The following is a 20,506-nucleotide window of genomic DNA, read 5'->3' as shown; positions in this document are numbered from 1 at the left end:
CTCCTAAAACCTCTAGCTGGAGTCCTTCTTGAAGAACTACGTCAGCACAAGTCCAGTCCATAAAGACTGAGAGAAATGGTTGTTTTTTTTAAATGCCCAAATCTCAAGAAAAGATCACAAAGCATACAAAGAAACAGGGAAAAATCACTCATTCAAAGGAACAAAATAAAACTCCAGAAACCAACCCTAAAGAAATTGGAAGTCTATGAGTTGCCTCACTAAGAATTTAAAATAACTATCTTAGGTCAAAAAAGATGGCGGCGAAGTAGAGAGACGTGGAGTGCATCCCTCCCCACAGATGCATTGGGAATGCACGGAAGGACGCAGTAATTCTCACAGAGAACCAGCTGAACACCAGCAGATGGCCTCGGACACCGGATGGGACTGCGGGGAGCCCGACATAGCCGGTAGGGAGGCATCTACGAGGGCTCAAAGAGGGTGAAGCGGCGGAGCTGTGGCAGACGGGAGGGAGTGAGAAACATTCGGAGGGTCCGCAGCGCAGCTCAGCGTTCCCGGACCAAGACATCGATCCGCGGCTGAACGGAGGGTCCAGGAGCGGGAGTGTGGGAGCAGGAGAGCTGGTTCAGTGTGGGAAACATTGTTGCCGGTAGGGTGACGGACCGAGAGGACAGGAGGGAGGAGGCCCGCAGAGAGGAGTGCCCGTTCCTGAGAGCTGCCCGGCCATGATGGCGGCTGGAGGCTGCAGGCTCACGGGCGGCTGGGAGGAGCCACGCGCATAGCCTCTCTCTCTCTTTCCGCGCCTCTGCAACAGGCAGTGGAGAGACGCCCTGCGGGCCACCTAAGGCGCTCAGGGATAACAAGTACCCTCAGGCACTCGGGTGGGGCTAGATTAAAACCCCTTGCAATGTCAGCAGCAGGGAGGCTGCCGAGAGAAAAAAAAAAAAAAAGAAAAGAAAAGAAAAAAACCCCCAAGAGAGGCCCAACTCTAAGACTTTCTGTTTACGCCTGAGCCACCGGCACCCTCTGCAACAGGCACCTCCAAGCCTGACTGAGACATCAGTGCGCCACTGCTCACTCCCTCCCAGGAGAAGGAGCCACTGTTGTACCCTCTCCCTCCCCACACACCGACGCTTACAGACGAACAATAAAGGAACCTGTGCTGGTCACAGAATAACGCAAAAAAACCCAAGGACAAGCAACCCCAAAAGTTTGGACAACCATGAGGAAACAAAGAAACACCATGCAGGCAAAGGAGCAAGAAAAAAACCCACAAGACCAAATAAATGAGGAGGAAATAGGAAAAATGCCTGAAAAGGAATTTAGAGTAATGATAGTAAAAATGATACAAAATCTCGATAACAAAATAGAGAAAGTACAAGAAACAGTTCATAAGAACTCAGAAAAACAAACAGCAATGGATAACAAAATAACTGAAATTAAAAATACTCTAGATGCTATAACCAGCAGAATGACTGAGGCAGAAGAACGAATAAGTGAGTTGGAAGATAGAATGGGGGAAATAACTGCCACAGAGCAGGAAAAAGAAAAAATAATAAAAAGATTAGAAGACAGTCTCAGAGACCTCACTGATAACATTAAGCATACCAACATTTGAATTATAGGCATCCCAGAAGAAGAAGAAAACAAGAAAGGGTCTGAGAAAATATTTGAAGAGGTTATAGTGGAAAACTTCCCCAACATGGGAAAGGAAACAATTAACCAAGTCCAAGAAGCACAGAGAGTCCCATACAGTATAAACCCAAGGAGAAATACACCAAGACACATATTAATCAAACTAACGACAACTAAACACAAAGAAAAAATATTAAAAGCTGCAAGAGAAAAGCAACAAACAACATATAAGGGAAAACCCATCAGGATAACAGCTGACCTTTCCACAGAAACTCTGCAGGCCAGAAGGGAATGGCAGGATATCCTGAAAGTCCTGAAAGAGAGAAACCTACAGCCAAGAATACTCTACCCAGCAAGAATCTCATTCAGATTTGAGGGAGAAATCAAAAGCTTTCCAGACAAGCAAAAGTTAAGAGAATTCAGCACCACCAAACCAGCCTTACAACAAGTGCTAAAGGAACTTCTCTAAGTAGGAAACACAAGAAAAGGAAAACACCTACAAATACAAACTCAAAACAATTAAGAAAATGGTAATTGGAACACACATGTCAATAATCACCTTAAATGTAAATGGATTAAATGCTCCAACCAAAAGACACAGACTGGCTGAATGGATACAAAAACAAGACCCTTCTATATACTGCCTACAAGAAACCCACTTCAGACCAAGGGATACATATAGACTGAAAGTCAAGGGATGGAAAAAGATATTCCATGCAAATGGAAGTCAAAAGAAAGCTGGAGTAGCAATACTCATATCAGACAAATTAGACTTGAAAGTAAAGACTATTAAAAGAGACAAGGAAGGACACTACATAATGATCAAGGGATCCATCCAAGAAGAACATATCACAATGGTAAATATCTATGCCCCCAATATAGGAGCACCTCAATACATAAGGCAAATGCTAACAGCTATAAAAGGGGACATCGACAGGAACACAATAATAGTGGGAGACTTGAACACCCCACTTACATCAATGGACAGATCATCCAAACAGAAAATCAATAAAGACACACAAGGTTTAAATGACACATTAGACCATCTCGACTTAATTGATATTTATAGGACATTCCATCCAAAAACGACAGACTACACGTTCTTCTCAAGTGCACATGGAACATTTTCCAGGATAGATCACATCTTGGGTCACAAATCAAACCTCAGCAAATTCAAGAAAATTGAAATCATATCAAGCATCTTCTCAGACCACAACGCCATGAGACTAGATATCAATTACAGGAAAAAAAACTGCAAAAAATACAAACACATGGAGGCTAAACAATTCACTCTTAAACAACCAAGGAATCACCACAGAAATCAAAGAGGAAATAAAAAAATATCTAGAAACAAATGACAACGAAAACACAACAACCCAAAACCTATGGGATGCAGCAAAAGCAGTTCTAAGGGGGAAGTTTATAGCAATACAGTCCTACCTTAAGAAACAAGAAAATGATCGAATAAACAACCTAACCTTACACCTAAAACAACTAGAGAAAGAAGAACAAAGAAACCCTAAAGTGAGCAGAAGAAAAGAAATCATAAAGATCAGAGCAGAAATAAATGAAAAAGAAAGGAAAGAAACCATAAGAAAAATAAATAAAACTAAAAGCTGGTTCTTTGAGAAGATTAACAAAATTGATAAACCATTAGCCAGACTCATCAAGAAAAAAAGGGAGAAGATGCAAATCAACAGAATTAGAAATGAAAAAGGAGAAGTAACAACGGACACCTCAGAAATACAAAAGATCATGAGAGACTACTACAAGCAACTATATGCCAATCAATTGGATAACCTGGAAGAAATGGATACATTCTTAGAAAAATACAATCTTCCAAGACTGAACCAGGAAGAAATAGAAACCATGAACAGACCAATCACAAGTACGGAAATTGAGGCAGTGATTAAAAATCTCCCAACACACAAAAGCCCAGGACCAGATGGGTTCACAGGCGAATTCTATCAAACATTTCGAGAAGAGTTAACACCTATCCTTCTCAAACTCTTCCAAAATATTGCAGAAGGTGGAGCACTCCCAAACTCATTCTACGAGGCTACCATCACCCTGATACCAAAACCAGGCAAAGATGTCACAAAAAAAGAAAACTATAGACCAATATCACTGATGAATATAGATGCAAAAATCCTCAACAAAATACTAGCTAACAGACTGCAACAGCGCATTAAAAAAATCATACACCATGATCAAGTGGGGTTTATCCCTGGCATGCAAGGATTCTTCAATATACGCAAATCAATCAATGTGATACATCATATCAACAAATTGAAGGATAAAAACCATATGATCATTTCAATAGATGCAGAAAAAGCTTTTGACAAAGTTCAACATCCATTTATGATCAAAGCTCTCCAGAAAATGGGCATAGAAGGAAATTACCTCAACATAATAAAAGCCATATATGCAAAACCAAAAGCCAACATTGTTCTCAATGGAGAAAAACTGGAAGAATTCCCCCTAAAAACAGGAACAAGACAAGGGTGTCCACTCTCACCACTATTATTCAACATAGTTTTGGAAGTTTTAGCCACAGCAATCAGAGAAGAAAAAGAAATCAAAGGAATCCAAATTGGAAAAGAAGAAGTCAAATTGTCACTCTTTGCAGATGACATGATATTATATATAGAAAACCCTAAAGACTCTACCAGAAAACTGCTAGCACTAATTGATGAGTTTAGTAAAGTAGCAGGATACAAAATTAATGCACAGAAATCTCTTGCATTCGTATACACTAACAATGGAAGAGCAGAAAGAGAAATTAAGGAAACTCTCCCATTCACCATTGCAACCAAAAGAATAAAATACCTAGGAATAAACCTGCCTAAGGAGGCAAAAGATCTGTATGCAGAAAACTGTAAGACATTGATGAAAGAAATCAAAGACGACACAAACAGATGGAGGGACATACCATGTTCCTGGATTGGAAGAATCAACATCGTGAAAATGACTGTACTACCCAAAGCAATTTACAGATTCAATGCAATCCCGATCAAATTACCAATGGCATTTTTCACAGAACTAGAGCAAGAAATCTTACGATTTGTATGGAAACGCAAAAGACCCCGAATAGCCAAAGCAATCTCGAGAAGGAAAAATGGAGTTGGTGGAATCAGGCTTCCTGACTTCAAACTATACTACAAGGCCATAGTGATCAAGACAGTATGGTACTGGCACAAAAATAGAAAGGAAGATCAATGGAATAGAATAGAGAACTCAGAAGTAAGCCCAAACACATATGGGCACCTTATCTTTGACAAAGGAGGCACGAATATACAATGGAAAAAAGACAGCCTCTTCCATAAGTGGTGCTGGGAGAACTGGGCAGCAACATGCAAAAGAATGAAATTAGAACACTTCCTAACACCATACACAAAAGTAAACTCCAAATGGATTAAAGACCTACATGTAAGGCCAGACACTATCAAACTCCTAGAGGAAAACCTAGGCAGAACACTATATGACATCCATCAAAGCGCCATCCTTTTTGACCCACCTCCTAGAATCATGGAAATAAAATCAAGAATAAATGAATGGGACCTCATGAAACTTAAAAGCTTTTGCACAGCAAAAGAAACCATAAACAAGACTAAAAGGCAACCCTCAGAGTGGGAAAAAATAATTGCCTATGAAACAATGGACAAAGGATTAACCTCCAAAATATACAAGCAGCTCATGAAGCTTAATACCAAAAAAGCAAATAACCCAATCCACAAATGGGCAGAAGACCTAAATAGACATTTCTCCAAAGAAGACATACAGATGGCCAACAAACACATGAAAGGATGCTCCACATCACTAATCATCAGAGAAATGCAAGTCAAAGCCACAATGAGGTATCACCTCACACCAGTCAGAATGGCCATCATCACAAAGTCTGGAAACAACAAATGTTGGAGAGGGTGTGGAGAAAAAGGAACTCTCCTGCACTGTTGGTGGGACTGTAAATTGGTACAGCCACTATGGAAAACAATTTGGAGGTTCCTTAAAAAACTACACATAGAACTACCATATGATCCAGTAATCCCACTCCTGGGCATATACCCAAAGAAAACCATAATCCCAAAAGAAACTTGTACCATAATGTTTATTGCAGCACTCTTTACAATAGCCAGGACATGGAAGCAACCTAAATGCCCATCAACAAATGAATGGATACAGAAGATGTGGCATATATATACAATGGAATATTACTCAGCTATAAAAAGGGATGAGATGGAGCTATATGTAATGAGGGGGATAGAACTACAGTCTGTCATACAGAGTGAAGTAAGTCAGAAAGAGAAGGACAAATATTGTATGCTAACTCACATATACAGAATCTAAAAATGGTACTGTTGGACTCAGTGACCAGAACAAGGATGCAGATACAGAGAATGGACTGGAGAACTCGAGGTATGGGAGGGGGCGGGGGGTGAAGGGGAAACTGAGACGAAGCGAGAGAGTAACACACATATATATACTACCAACTGTAAAATAGTCAGTGGGAAGTTGTTGTATAACAAAGGGAGTCCAACTCGAGGATGGAAGATGCCTTTGAGGACTGGGGCGGGGAGGGTGGGGGGGGCTTGAGGGGGGGCATCAAGGAAGGGAGGGAAGATGGGGATATGTGTATAAAAACGGATGATTGAAAAAAAAATACAGCTGGGTCAGATAATTAAAAAAAAAATAATTATCTTAAAGATGCTGAATGAGCTAAAAGGAAACATATATAAACAGCTAAATGAAATAAAGAAAATAATTCATGAAGAAAATGAGGATATCAACAAAAAGGAACTATAAAAAAGTACCAAAAGAAAGTTCTGGAGTTGAAAAAAAATAACTCAATTGAAAAGTTCACAAACAATACAACTGATGTGATCAGGCAGAAGGAAAAAATCAGCAAATTGGAAAATAGGTCATTTCAAATCATTGAGTGAGGAGCAAAAAGAAAAAAGGACAAAAAGTGAAGAGAGATGTAATGGCCAACTTGGCAGAGTAGGAAGACCCTGATCTTACCTCCTTTCATGGGAACACCAAAATTACAACTATTTACAAAACAACTATCAATGAAAAAGACCAGAAGACTAGCAGAAAAGATCTTCTACAACTAAAGATATAAAGAAGGAACCACAATAAGATAGATAAGAATGGTGAAGACACAGTACAGTCAAGACCCATACCCTGGGTTGAGCAACCTACAAATGGGAGGATAATTACCATTCCAGAGGTACTCCCCAAGGAGTGAGCTCCCCAGCCTGGGATTCCTGCATTGAGAAGACAAGCCCCCAGAAGGTATGGAAGGCCAGGAGGTCTTACTTTCAGGAGAACCAGAGGGCTGTGGGAATAAAGACTCTACTCTTAAAGGGTGCACGCAAAACCTCAGATGCTCCAGAACCCAGGGCAAAAGTAGTAACCTAAAAGGAGCCTGGGTCAGACCCACTACTGATCTTGGAGAACCTTCTGGGGAGGCAGGAGGCAACTGGATCTCACCCTGGAGACATAGACACTGGTGGCAGCCATTTGGGGGAACTTGTTCTACCAAAAGGACACTGGTGCTGGCAAGAGCCATTTTGGAATCCTCCCTCAAGGTTATTAGTGCTGGGGCCTGGCCCTGGCCACCAGCCTGTCAGCACCAATATTGGGACACCTCAAGCCAAGCAATTAGCTGGGAGGGAACACAGCAGCAGGCTGCCTTAAGAACCTCTGAGCCCACAACTGTATGAGGACTCAGCCCTTACCACCAGCAGGTCTGGGACCTGACCCCAACCACTAGTGGGTAGGCATCAAGCCCCAGGAGCACCTGGACTCCAGCCCTGCCCACTAGTGGGCTCAAACACCAACTCTGAAACCTCTAGGGCCCTGAAGCCAGAGCCCCCAGGACCTGGTGTGGAAAGAAGACAAAGATGCCCACTCTCACCACTTTTATTCAACATGGTATATTTTTTAAAAGATTTATTTATTTATTGGCTGCATTGGGTCTTCATTGCTGCAAGTGGGCTTTCTCTAGTTGTAGTGAGTGGAGGCTACTCTTCGTTGTGGTACACAGGCTTCTAATTGCAGTGGCTTCTCTTGCTGCGGAGTACGAGCTCTAGGCATGCAGGCTTCAGTAGTTGTGGTGCATGGGCTCTAGAACACAAGCTCAGTAGTTGTGGCACACGGGCTTAATTGCTCTGTGGCATGTGGGATCTTCTCAGATCAGGGCCCAATCCTGTGTCCCCTCCATTGTCAGGCAGATTCTTAACCACTGCACCACCAGGGAAGTCCCTCAACATAGTATTGAAAGTCCTAGCCATAGCAATCAGACAAGAAAAAGAAACAAAAGGAATCCAAATTAGAAAGGAAGAAGTAAAACTGTCACTGTTTGTAGGTGACATGATACTATACGTGGAAAATCCTAAAGATGCTACCAGAAAACTACTAGAGCTCATCAATGTATTTGGTAAAATTGCAGATGCAAATTAATATTCAGAAACCTGTTATATTTCTATACACTAACAACAAACTATCAGAAAGAGAAGTTAAGAAAACAATCCTATTTACAATTGCATCAAAAATAATAAAATATGTAAGAATAAATCTAACAAAGGAGTTAAAAGACCTGTACTTAGGAAACTATAAGACAGTGATGAAAGAAATTGAAGATTACAACACAAACAGATGGAAAGTTAAACTGTGCTCATGAATTAGAAAAATTAACATTGTTAAAATGACCATACTACCCAAGGCAATCTACAGATTCAGTGCAATCCCTATCAAAACACAAATGGCATTTTTCACAGAAATAATTCACACAAATAATTCTGAAATTTGTATAGAAACACAAAAAGATGACGAATAGCAAAACAATCTTTAGACAGGAAAAACAAAGCTGGAGGTACAATGCATCTTGATCACAAACTATACTGCAAAGCTATAGTAATCAAAACAGTATGGTACTCACACAAAAACAGACACATAGATCAATAGAACAGAATAGCAAGCCCAGAAATGAACCCACACCTATACGGTCAGTTAATCCATGAGAAAGGAGGCAAGAGTATACAATGCGGGAAAGGAAGTCTCTTCAGTAAATGGTGTTAGGAAAACTGGACAGCTACATGCAAAAGTCAAACTGAACTACTCTTTCACACCATATAAAAAACATTAACTCAAAATGGATTAAAGACTCAAATGTAAGACTTGAAACAATAAAACATCTAGAAGGAAACATAGGCAGTAAGCTCTTTGACATTGGTCTTAGCAATATTTTTTTTGGATATGTCTCCCGAGGCAAGGGAAACAAAAGCAAAAATAAACAAATGGGACTACATCAAACTTAAAAGCTTTTGCACAATGAAGGAAACTATAAAAGGTCTCCTGCTAAGTGGGAGAAGATATTTGCAAGCAATATATCCAATAAGGAATAATACAAAAAATATACAAAGAATTCACTCAACATCAAAAACTCAAATATCCCAATTAAAAATTGGGCAGAGGATCTGAACAGACATTTTTTCAAAGACATACAGATGGCCAATGGGCACATGAAAAGATGCTCAACATCACTAATCATCAGGGAAAGGTAAATCAAAACTACAATGAGCTATCACCTCATAACTGGCTATTACCAAAAACACAACAAATAACAAATGTCAGTGAAGATGTGAAGAAAGTGAACACATGCACTGTTGGTGGAAATATAAATTGGTACAACCACTATGGAACACAGTTCGGAGATTCCTCCAAAAATTAAAAATAGAACTACCACATGATCTAGCAATTCCATCCCTAGGTATTTCTTAAGAGAAAATAAAAACACTAATTTGTGAAGATATATGTATCCCCATGTTCTTTGCAGCTCTATTTACAATAGCCAAGATATGGAAGCAGCCTAAGTGTTCATCAGTAGGTGAATGGATAAAGATGTGGGGTATATATACTTAGCCATAATAAAAAATTATGAAATCTTGCCATTTGCGACAATGTAGATGGACCTCGAGGGTATTATGCTAAGGGAAATAAGTCAGACAGAGTAAGGCAAATTCTGTATGATTTCATTTATATGTTGAATCTAAAAAACAAAACAAATGAACAAACATAGCAAAACAGAAACAGAGTTATAGATACAGAGCTCAAACTGGTGGTTGCCAGAGGGGAGGGCTGTGGGGGAGTAGGGGGTGAGAAATCAATGAGGGAGATTAAGAGGTTCAAACTTTCAGTCAAAAAATAAGTGAGTCATGGGTATGAAATGTACAGTGTGGGGATATAGTCAATAACTATGTAATATATTTGTATGGTGACATCATTACCTAGATTTATCATGGTGATTATTTTGAAATATATAGAAATATCAAATTACTATATTGTGTAACAGGAACTAACATAATGTTGTAGGTCAATTATACTTCAAAAACAATCAAACAGGGGCTTCCTAGGTGGTGCAGTGGGTAAGAATCCGCCTGCCAATGCAGGGGACACGGGTTCGATCCCTGCTCCAGGAAGATCCCACATGCCACGCAGCAACTAAGCCTGTGTGCCACAACTATTGAGCCCATGTGCTGCAACTACTGAAGCCCACGTGCCTAGAGCCCGTGCTCCATAACAAGAGAAGCCATGGCAATGAGGAGCCCACGCATCACAACGAAGAGTAGTCCCCACTCACCGCAACTAAAAGAAAGCCCACTCACAGCAAAAAAGACCCAACACAGGCAATAAAATAAATAAGTAAATAAATAAATAAATATATAAATAAACTCATAGAAAAATAGATCAGATTTGTGGTTATCAGAGGCAGAGGATGGGGGAGGGGGAATTGGATGAAGGCAGTCAAAATGTACACACTTCCAGTTGCAAGATAAATAAGTGCTAGGGATGTAATGTACAACATGATAAATGTAATTAACACTGCTGTATATTGTATATGGAAGTTGTTTAGAGAGTAAATCCTGAGTTGTCATCACAAGGAAAATTATTTTCTATTTCTTTAATTTTGTATCTATATGAGATAATGAATATGCACTAAACTTGTGATAGTCATTTCATACTGTATGTGAGTCAAATCATTATGCTATACACCTTAAACTTATACAGTGCTATATATCAATTATATCTTATAAAACAGGAATAAAAAATAGTGAAGAGAACCTAAGGGACTTATGAGACATGACCAAGTGGAGTAGAATATGCATAATAGGAGTCCAGAAAGAGGACAGAAAAAGAAAGGGGCAGAGAGCTTATTTGAAGAAACAATAGAAGACTTTCCAAACCTGAAGGATGAAATAGGCATACAAATTCAAGAAGCTCAACAATATACAACAAGAATAAATCCAAAGAGTCCCACACAAAGACACATTTTAATCAAAGTGTCAAAAGTTACACACAAAGAGCATGAAGTGAGCTTCAATAAGATTATCTGCAAATTTCTTACCAGAAATCTTGCAAGCCACAAGGCAGTGGAATGATATATTCAATGGGCAGTAAGGAGGAAAAACAAACAAACAAACAAAAAACTACCAACTAAGAATATTGTGTCTAACAAATTTTCCTTGGAAATTAAAGAATTTAAACTCTCCAGAGAAGAGAAAGCTGAGGGAGTTCAACATCACTAGCTCTGACCTGTAAGAAAGACTACATTGAGGTGTTCAATTGAAATGAAAGGATCTAGACAACAATAAAAAGGAATGCAAAAATACAAAGTTCTCTGCTAAAGGTAAATACAAGGACATATAGCAACCTATATTATTGTAATTTGGTAATATAGTAACCTGTATTATTGTAATTTTGTATTCAAACAAAAACATTTAAAAAAGCACAAATTTATGTAAATGTGTATACACTATTTAAAGATGTAATTTGTGACATAAATAACATTAGTGAGTGAGGGTATTGTGCTGTAGAAGTGTTAGACATTTTATATGTGATTCAAATTACATTGTTATCAGTTTAAAATAGAATGTTATAACTCAAAGATGTTCTATGTAGTTGCAATGATAACTACAAAGAAAATGTCCAAAGAATATACACAAAACGAAATGAGGAGGTAATCAAAGCACAACACTACAAAAAAAATCAATAAAACACAAAGGCTGGTGGTTAAAGGAATGGAGGGACAAAGAAAGCTACAAGGTATTCAGAAAAATAAAAATTCCTTTCATATCAGTAATCACTTTAGAAGTGAATGGATGGAGACTGACAGTATCATGGTGGCATAAGGTGTACCTCCCCATTTTTAACAACTAATTAGACATTCATCCATGAACAAAAGTGCCTCAGTAGGAGCTGTGGGACACAGCATCATATACCAGGGGAACTTGGAGGACAATCATTCACCTGTATATCTGAAAATAGACAAAAGAACATTGATAAGAACTGCACATCAAGCAGAGTCAGTAAGCCTGCCCTATCTCTTCTCACCATGATTAGATTAAAAAACCTGGGGAGTGCTACCTGAGCAGATACCCATGGGCAAGAGAGAATTTTTAGAAGTCTAGCATGCCTGAGGATCACCTCCAAAACCCATCAGAGAGAGAGGATGCAAGTTTGGACACAGAGAAGAGGAAGAACTTCTATCAGAGCTGCTCCCCCCTGCCCTGCTCAGAGCAACACTGCAAGGGGCTAAGCTGTTTGATATGGGCAAACTCTTCCCACAGAAGAGTTTGAAAGCAGTGAGTGAATGCCCAGCTACCCCAGTCATGTGGGTTGTGTCTGGAGAAATCATTTTTCTTCAGCAGTGCCCAGAGTACTGAAGAGAAACCTCTATGACAAGGAGAATATGGGAGAAAGAGAGAAGCAGATGAGAATTTCCAAGACTAAAAGGACATGGACTGTGCTGACTGCTTCAGGACTTTAGCAGGAAATCAGCCCCATAAGCCTCTTGGGGTATTCCAATTGAGCATCTCCCCATATGGTCTGAAGGTACCCCAAACAGCCCACACTAAACCCCAACCGGCATCCACTCTGTGTCCAGATCCTTGTGAGAGCTCCCAGGTGCGGCAGCTAGAGCAGGTCCTGTAATCATAATGCTCCCAGTAAAATGGACCAGAGTTTGTGGGTAAAGGGAAAACCACAAAATGGAGCTATAGCACCACCTTTTGGAAAGCAAAAGAGAGATTTCCAGCAGCCAGTATCATGAGGAATAAGAATAAGAAAAGACATGAAAGTCTAATAAATCTGCCACAAGAGGGAGCAAGAAGAGTGGAGAAGGACTACCCATGCAAAATCTAGAAAACCCCAGGTAAAACTACACCAAGTAATAATACTCTATCTGAAGGCAACCAATAAAGATTTAAGGAAGTGTCTGCTACTTCAAATGTGAAAACAGCAATGCAAAACTACAAAGAACATGAAAAATCAAGGAAATATGTCATCACCAAAGATATCAAAAACTCTAAAACAACCAAGCTCAAAATCACAACACAACATCTCTTCATGATGTAAACCATCAACAAACTGGATATAGAAGGAACATACCTAACATAATAAAGACCATATACAGCAAACATCAGACTCAAAAGTGAAATATAAGCTTTTCCTCTAAGACTAGGAGCAAGACAAAGTTGCCCACTCTCACCAGTCTTATTCAACATAATACTGGAAGTCCTAGCTAGAGCAATCAGACACAATAAAGAATTAAAAGGCATCTAAACAAGAAAGAAAGAAGTAAAATACTAATTATTTGCAAATGATAAGATCTCATTTATAGAAAATCCTAGTGACAACCATAAAACTGTTAGACTCAACAACTTCAGTAGAGTTGGAGGACATAAAGTCAACATACAGAAATCAGTTACATTAATAAACACTAAAAATGAAAACAGAACAAAGAACTAAAGAAGTTCACAATATCATCAAAACTAATAAAATACTTAGGAATAAATTTAACCAAGGAAGTGAAAGATCTGTACAATGAAAACTACAAGATTTTGATGAAAAAAATTGAAGAAGACATAAAAAGATGGAAAGTTGTCCCATGTTTATATTCAGAAAAATTAATATTGTTAAAATATCCATATTACCCAAAGCCATCTATATTCAATACAATCTCTATCAAGTTTCTAATGGCCTTTTTCACAGAAATAAGCAAAAACAATCCTAAAATTTGTATGAAACCATAAGAAACCTGGAATAGCCAAAGCAATCCTGAGAAAGAAGAAGAAAGCTGGAGGTATCACACTTCCTGATTTCAAAAGGCTTAAACATGTCCTGATATGTGAGAAGAAAACATAGTGAAGAAACTCCTCAGTATTGGTCTTGGCAATCTTTTTTTTTTTTTAATGACTTCAGAAGTACAAGTAACAAAAGCAAAAATCAGTAAGTGGATGACATCAAACTTAAAAGCTTCTGGAAAGCAAAAGAAACAATCAACAAAATGAAAAGGCAGTGTATAGAATCAGAGAAAATATTTGCAAAAGATATATCAGATAAAGGGTTAAAACCCATGTATCTAGAGAACTCATACAACTCAATAACGAAAACAAAACAATCTGATTAAAAAATTGGCAGAGGAACTGAATTGACGTTCCCCTGAAGAAGACACACAAATGGCCGACAGGTATATGAAAAGATGCTCAACATCAAAAATCATCAAGGAAACAAATGCAGATCAAACCCACAATGAGATATCACCGCACACCCATTAGAATTGCTTTCATTAAGAAAACGAGAGATGTCAAGCATGGGTGAGGATGTAGAGAAAAGAGAACACTTGTGCACTGTTAGTGGGAATGTAAGTTGGTACAGCCACGAGAAAGAAGGATGCTGAGGGTGTTGTGCTAAGTGAAATATCAGACAGAGGAAGACAAATACTGTATGATATCATCTATATGTGGAATCTAAAGAAGCTGAACTTGTAGAAACAGAGAAAATGGTGGTTATCAGAGGCTGGGGCTATGGGGGAAATGGGGAGATGTTGTTTAAGGATACAAACTAGCAACTAGTAGATAAGTTCTGGGACTCTTATGCACAGCATGGTATTGGGTTGGCCAAAGAGTTCATTCAAATGGAAAAACCCAAACAAACTTTTTGGCCAACCCCATAATCACAGTCAACAATACTATATTATATACTGCAAAGTTGCCTAGAGAGTTGATTTTAAATGTTCTCACCACAAAAAAGAATTGATAAATATGTTACATGATAGAAATGTTGTCTAACTCTATGGTGGTAATCATATTGCAATCTATGAATATATCAACTCAACGAGTTATATACCTTAAACTTACACAAAGACAGGTGTCAATTGTATCTCAATAAAAAAATAATTGAAAAAATATAAATGGTAGCTGGCTTCCCCTAGAATGAATGACTTAAGAGAACAAAGAGCGATAATGTCTTTTATGACTTAGCTGTAAGTCACACACCATCATTTCCACTGATAAATGTATGAGGAGATTACCTGGGTATGGGAATATAAGAAGGTGAGAATCATTGAGAACCATCTGAGAGTTCCACATAACAAAATAATTCTGCACTATTACTTTAGGACAATCTACTGGGTATTCATGTCTTGAAAAACCTGTTTATAATTAAGTCTACAATCAAACTGTGTTTTACATGTAAACACAATGTAGTTTTTTAACCATCTAATATATACTAAATTTTATAAGAATGCAACTTATATGTAAATATGAGGAAAGATTATAACAATTTTGTTTGTAAATGTACTAAAATTTTTTTCATCATTTCCCATCACCAACAGTAATGCCACTTATGATACTTCAGCCAAACAGCACACCTGGTGATCCTGGTATGCACTCCTCTTCTAATTCATGGTAATTCTCCATATAACTGCAATTATTTAACCACCTGACTGCATCAACCAGTGCTGAATATTTACATAGCAAGATACATATTATTTAATTATAAATAATTTTTTCTCTTTATTTTGCAATGAGTATATTATGTTGTTTTAAACTGTGTATGAGAGGTTATAATGTATGAATTTCATCTTAGGATAGTAAAAGGAGTAATAAAGCATATTTTAAGAAAAGGTGTGAGAGTCAAATAATGTTGTAGATCATTGCTTTAGTCCAGTGTTCTCTTTTTGTAAATTTTTATTTTATACTGTAGTATAGTTGATTTACAATGTTGTGTTAGTTTCAGGTGTGCAGCAAAGTGATTCAGCTAGACATATACATATATCTGTTCTTTTTCAGATTCTTTTCCCATATACATTATTACAGAATCTTAAGTAGACTTCCCTGTGTTATACAGTAGGTCCTTGTTGATTATCTATTTTATGTATAGTAGTGTGTGTATGTTAATCCCAAACTCCTAATTTTTCCCTCCCCCCATCTTTTTGGTAACCATAAGTTTGTTTTCTATGTCTGTGAGTCTGTTTCTGTTTTGTATATAAGTTCTTTGTATCACTTTTTTTTTAGATTCCACATATAAGTGATATCATATGATATTTATCTTTTCTTGTCTGACTTCACTTAGTATGATGATCTCTAGGTCCATCCATGTTGCTGCAAATGGAATTATTTCATTCTTTTTATGGCTGAGTAATATTCCATTGTATATATGTACCACATCTTTATTCATTCATTTGTCAGTGGACACTTAGATTGTTTCCATGTCCTGGCTACTGTAAATAGTGCTGCAGTGAACATTGGGGTGTATGTATCTCTTTGAATTATGTTTTTCTCTGGATATATGCCCAGGAATGGGATTGCTAGATCATATGGTACCTCTATTTTTAGTTTTTAAAAGAACTTCTGTATTGTTCTCCATAGTGGCTGTACCAGTTTACATTCCCACCGACAGAGCAGGAGGATTCCCTCTTCTCCACACCCACTCCAGCATTTATTGTTTGCAGACTTTTTTGATGATAGCCATTCTGATTGGTGTGAGGTGATATCTCATTTTGATCTGCATTTCTCTAATAATTAGTGACATTGATCATCTTTTCATGTGCCTGTTATCCATCTGTATGTCTTCTTTGGAGAAATGTCTATTTAGATCTTCTGCCCATTTTTTGATTGGGTTGTTTGTTTGTTTTTGATATTGAGCTGCATGAGCTGTTTGTATATCTTGGAGATAAATCCCTTGTCAGTTGCATCATTTGCAAATACTTTCTCCTATTCCATAGACTGTCTTTTCATTTTCTTGATGGTTTCCTTTGCTATGCAAAAGTTTTAAGTTTAGTTAGGTCCCATTTGTTTATTTTTGCTTTTATTTTCATTACTCTAGGAGGTGGATCCAAAAAGATATTGCTGTGATTTCTGTCAAAGAGTGTTCTGCCTATGTTTTCCTCTAAGAGATTTATAGTATTGTGTCTTACATTTAGGTTTTTAATCCATTTAGAATTTATTTTTGTGTATGGTATTAGAGAATGTTCTAATTTCATTCTTTTACATGTAGCTGTCCAGTTTTCCCAGCACCACTTACTGAAGAGACTGTCTTTTCTCCATTGTATATTATTGCCTCCTTTGTCATAGATTAATTGACCATAGGTGTGTGGGTTTATTTCTTGGCTTTCTACCCTATTCCATTGATCTATAAGTCTATTTTCATGCCAGTACCATACTGTTTTGATTATTGTAGCTTTATAGTACAGTCTGAAGTCTGGGAGCCTGATTCCTCCAGTTCCATTCTTCTTTCTTAACATTGCTTTGGCTATTCAGAGTATTTTGTGTTTCCATGCGAATTTTAAGATTTTTTTGTTCTAGATCTGAAAGAAAAAAAAAGATGCCTTTGGTAATTTGATAGGGATTGCATTGAATCTGTAGGTTGCCTTGGATAGTATAGTCATTTGGACACTCTTGAATCCAGGAACATGGTATATCTTTTCATCTGTTTGTGTGGTCTTCCATTTCTTTCATTAGCATTTTAAAGTTTTCAGAGTACAGGTTTCGTGGCTCCTTATGTAGGTTTATTCCTAGGTTTCATCTGTTTGTTTGTTTTTGGCTGTGATGGTAAATGGGATCATTTCCTTAATTTCTCTTTCTGGGGACTTCCCTGGTGTTGCAGTGGTTAAGAATCCACCTGCCAATGTAGGTGACATGGGTTCGAGCCCTGGTCCAGGAAGATCCCACATGCCTCAGAGCAACTAAGCCTGTGCACCACAACTACTGAGCCTGCACTCTAGAGCCCACAAGCCACAGCTACTGAGCCCATGTGCCACAACTACTGAAGCTTGTGCACACCTAGAGCCCATGCTCCACAACAAGGAAAGCCACCGCAATGAGAAGCCTGCATATTGCAACGAAGAGTAGCCCCTGCTCGCCACAACTAGAGAAAGCCTGCTTGCAGCAACAAAGACCCAACACAGCCAAAAGCAAATAAATAGATAACTAAATAAATAAATTTATTTAAAAATTTCTCTGTCTGATATTTTGTTGTTAGTGTATAGAAATGCAATAGATTTCTGTACACTAATTCTGTATCCTGCAAATTTACCAGATTTATTCATGAGCTCTCATAGTTTTCTGGTAGCACCTTTAGGACTTTCTATGTATAGTATCATGTCACCTGAAAATAGTGACAGTTTTACTTCTTCCTCTCCAAGTTGGATTCCTTTTATTTCTTTTTCTTCTCTGATTGCCATGGCTAGGACTTCCAAAACTATGTTGAATGAAAGTGGTGAGAATGGCCATCCTTGCCTTGTTCTTGATGTTAGAGGAAATGCTTTCAGCTTTTCACTGTTGAGTATGATGTTAACTGTGGGTTTTTCATATATGGCCTTTATGTTGAGGTATGTTCCCTCTATGCATACTTTCTGGAGAAGTTTGTTTTTTTTTTTTTTTTATCATAAATGGATGTTGAATTTTGTCAAAAGCTTTTTCTGCATCTATTGAGATGATCATGTGATTTTTATTCTTCAGTTTGTTAATGTGATGTATCGCACTGATTGATTTGTGGATGTTGAAAAATCCTTGCATCCCTGGAATGAATCCCACTTGATTATGGTGTATGATCTTTTTAATGTATTGTTGGATTCGGTTTGCTAGTATTTTGTTGAGGATTTTTGCATCTATGTTCATCAGGGATATTGGCCTGTAATTTTCTTTTCTTTCTTTTTCTTTCTTTCTTTCTTTCTTTCTTTCTTTCTTTCTTTCTTTCTTTCTTTCTTTCTTTCTTTCTTTCTTTCTTTCTTTCTTCCTTCCTTCCTTCCTTCCTTCCTTCCTTCCTTCCTTCCTTGCTTCCTTCTTTTCTTTTCTTTCTTTCGATATCTTTGTCTGGTTTTGGTATCAGGGTGATGGTGGCCTCATAGAATGAGTTTGGGAGTATTCCTTCCTCTGCAGTTTTTTGGAATAGTTTCAGAGGATAGGTTCTCTTCTCTACATGTTTGATAGAATTCACCTATGAAAGCCATCTGGTCCTGGACTTTTATTTGTTGGGAGTTTTTTTATTATTATTATTTTTTGGGGGGTACACCAAGTTCAATCATCTGTTTTTATACACATATCCCCGTGTTGGGAGTTTTTTAACAGCAGTTTCAATTTCAATCCTTGTAATTTGTCTATTCACATTCTTCCTGGTTCAGTCTGGAGAGATTGTACTTTTCTAAAAATTTGTCCATTTCTTCTAGGTTGTCCATTTTATTGGCATATAGTTGCTTGTAGTAGTCTCTTATGATCCTTTGTATTCCTTCAGTGTCAGTTGTAACTTCTCCTTTTTCATTTCTAATTTTATTGATTTGAGCTCTCTCCCTCTTTTTCTTGATGAATCTGGCTAAAGGTTTAGCAATTTTATTTATCTTTTCAAAGAATCAGCTTTTAGTCTCATTGATCTTTTCAATTGTTTTGTAAATCTCTATTTCATTTATTTTGGCTCTGATCTTTATGATTCCTTTCCTTCTACTAACTTCGAGTTTTGTTTGTTCTTCTTTCTCTGGTTGCTTTAGGTGTAAGATTATGTTGTTTATTTGAGATTTTTCTTGTTTCCTGAGGTATGATTGTATTGCTATAAACTTCCATCTTAGAACTACTTTTGTTGCATCCTTTAGTTTTTTTTTTTAATATAAATGTATGTATGTATGTATGTATGTATTTATATTGGCTGTGTTGGGTCATCATTGCTGCATGCAGCCTTTCTCTAGCTGCAGAGGGCAGGGGCTACTCTTTGTTGCAGTGCACAGGCTTCTCATTGCAGTGGCTTCTCTTGTTGTGGAGCACAGGCTGTATGTGCAAGAGCTTCAGTAGTTGTGGCACTCAGGCTCAGTAGTTGTGGCTCACAGGCTCTAGAGCACAGACTCAGTTGTTGTGGCACATAGGCTTAGTTGCTCTGTGGTATGTGGGACCTTCCTGGTCTAGGGCTTGAACCTGTGTCCCCTGCGTTGGCAGGCAGATTCTTAACCATTGTGCCACCAGGGAAGTCCTATCCCTTAAGTTTTGAAACATTTTGTTTTCATTTTGATTTGTCTCTAGGTATTTTTTGATTTCCTCTTTGATTTCTTCAGTGATCCTTTGGTTGCTTAGTAGCATATTGTTTAGCCTCCATGTGTTTGGTTTTTTACAGTTTTATTCTTGTATTTGATTTCTAATCTCAGTGTTGTGGTCAGAAAAGATGCTTGATATGATTTTAATTTTCTTATATTTACTGAGGCTTGCTTTCTAGCCCAGCATGTGATCAGTCCTGGAGAATGTTTCATGTGCACTTGAGAAGAGTGTTTATTCTGCTACTTTTGGATAGAATGCTCTATAAATATCAATTAAGTCCATCTGGTCTAATGTGTGATTCAAAGCCTGTGTTTCCCTATTGATTTTCTGTCTGGATCACATGTCCATTGATGTAAGTGGAGTGTTAAAGTCCCCCACTATTATTGTGTTACTGTCAATTTTTCCTTTTATGGATGTTAGCATTTACCTTATATATTTTAGGGGCTCCTGTATTAACTGCATATATATTTAAAGTTGTTATATCTTCTTGGATTGATCCCTTGATCAATTACATAGTATCCTTCTTTGTTTCTTGTAATAACCTTTATTTT

The 20,506-nt window shown here is 37.8% G+C and overlaps 1 protein-coding gene across 7 annotated transcripts in view; it reads left to right on the top strand.

Moving 5' to 3' along the window:
* Positions 1-20,506, top strand: part of VOPP1 (VOPP1 WW domain binding protein) — a 220,613-nt gene that overhangs the window by 37,781 nt on the left and 162,326 nt on the right. Inside the window, exon 14 of one of the 7 annotated variants that reach the window (XM_057732985.1) lies at positions 17,545-17,586. The exons of 5 other annotated variants lie outside the window; for them this stretch is intronic. In XM_057732985.1, coding sequence (XP_057588968.1) covers positions 17,545-17,571 — 27 coding nt within the window. In that variant the 3' untranslated portion in view covers positions 17,572-17,586. Of the gene's footprint in view, positions 1-15,271; positions 15,303-17,544; positions 17,587-20,506 lie in introns of those variants that run through there. One more of the 7 variants, XM_057732987.1, reaches the window with a different exon arrangement.

This window comes from Hippopotamus amphibius, chromosome 4 (assembly GCF_030028045.1).
Source record: "Hippopotamus amphibius kiboko isolate mHipAmp2 chromosome 4, mHipAmp2.hap2, whole genome shotgun sequence".
NCBI lineage: Eukaryota > Metazoa > Chordata > Mammalia > Artiodactyla > Hippopotamidae > Hippopotamus > Hippopotamus amphibius.
This window is presented reverse-complemented; position numbering and strand designations above follow the sequence as displayed.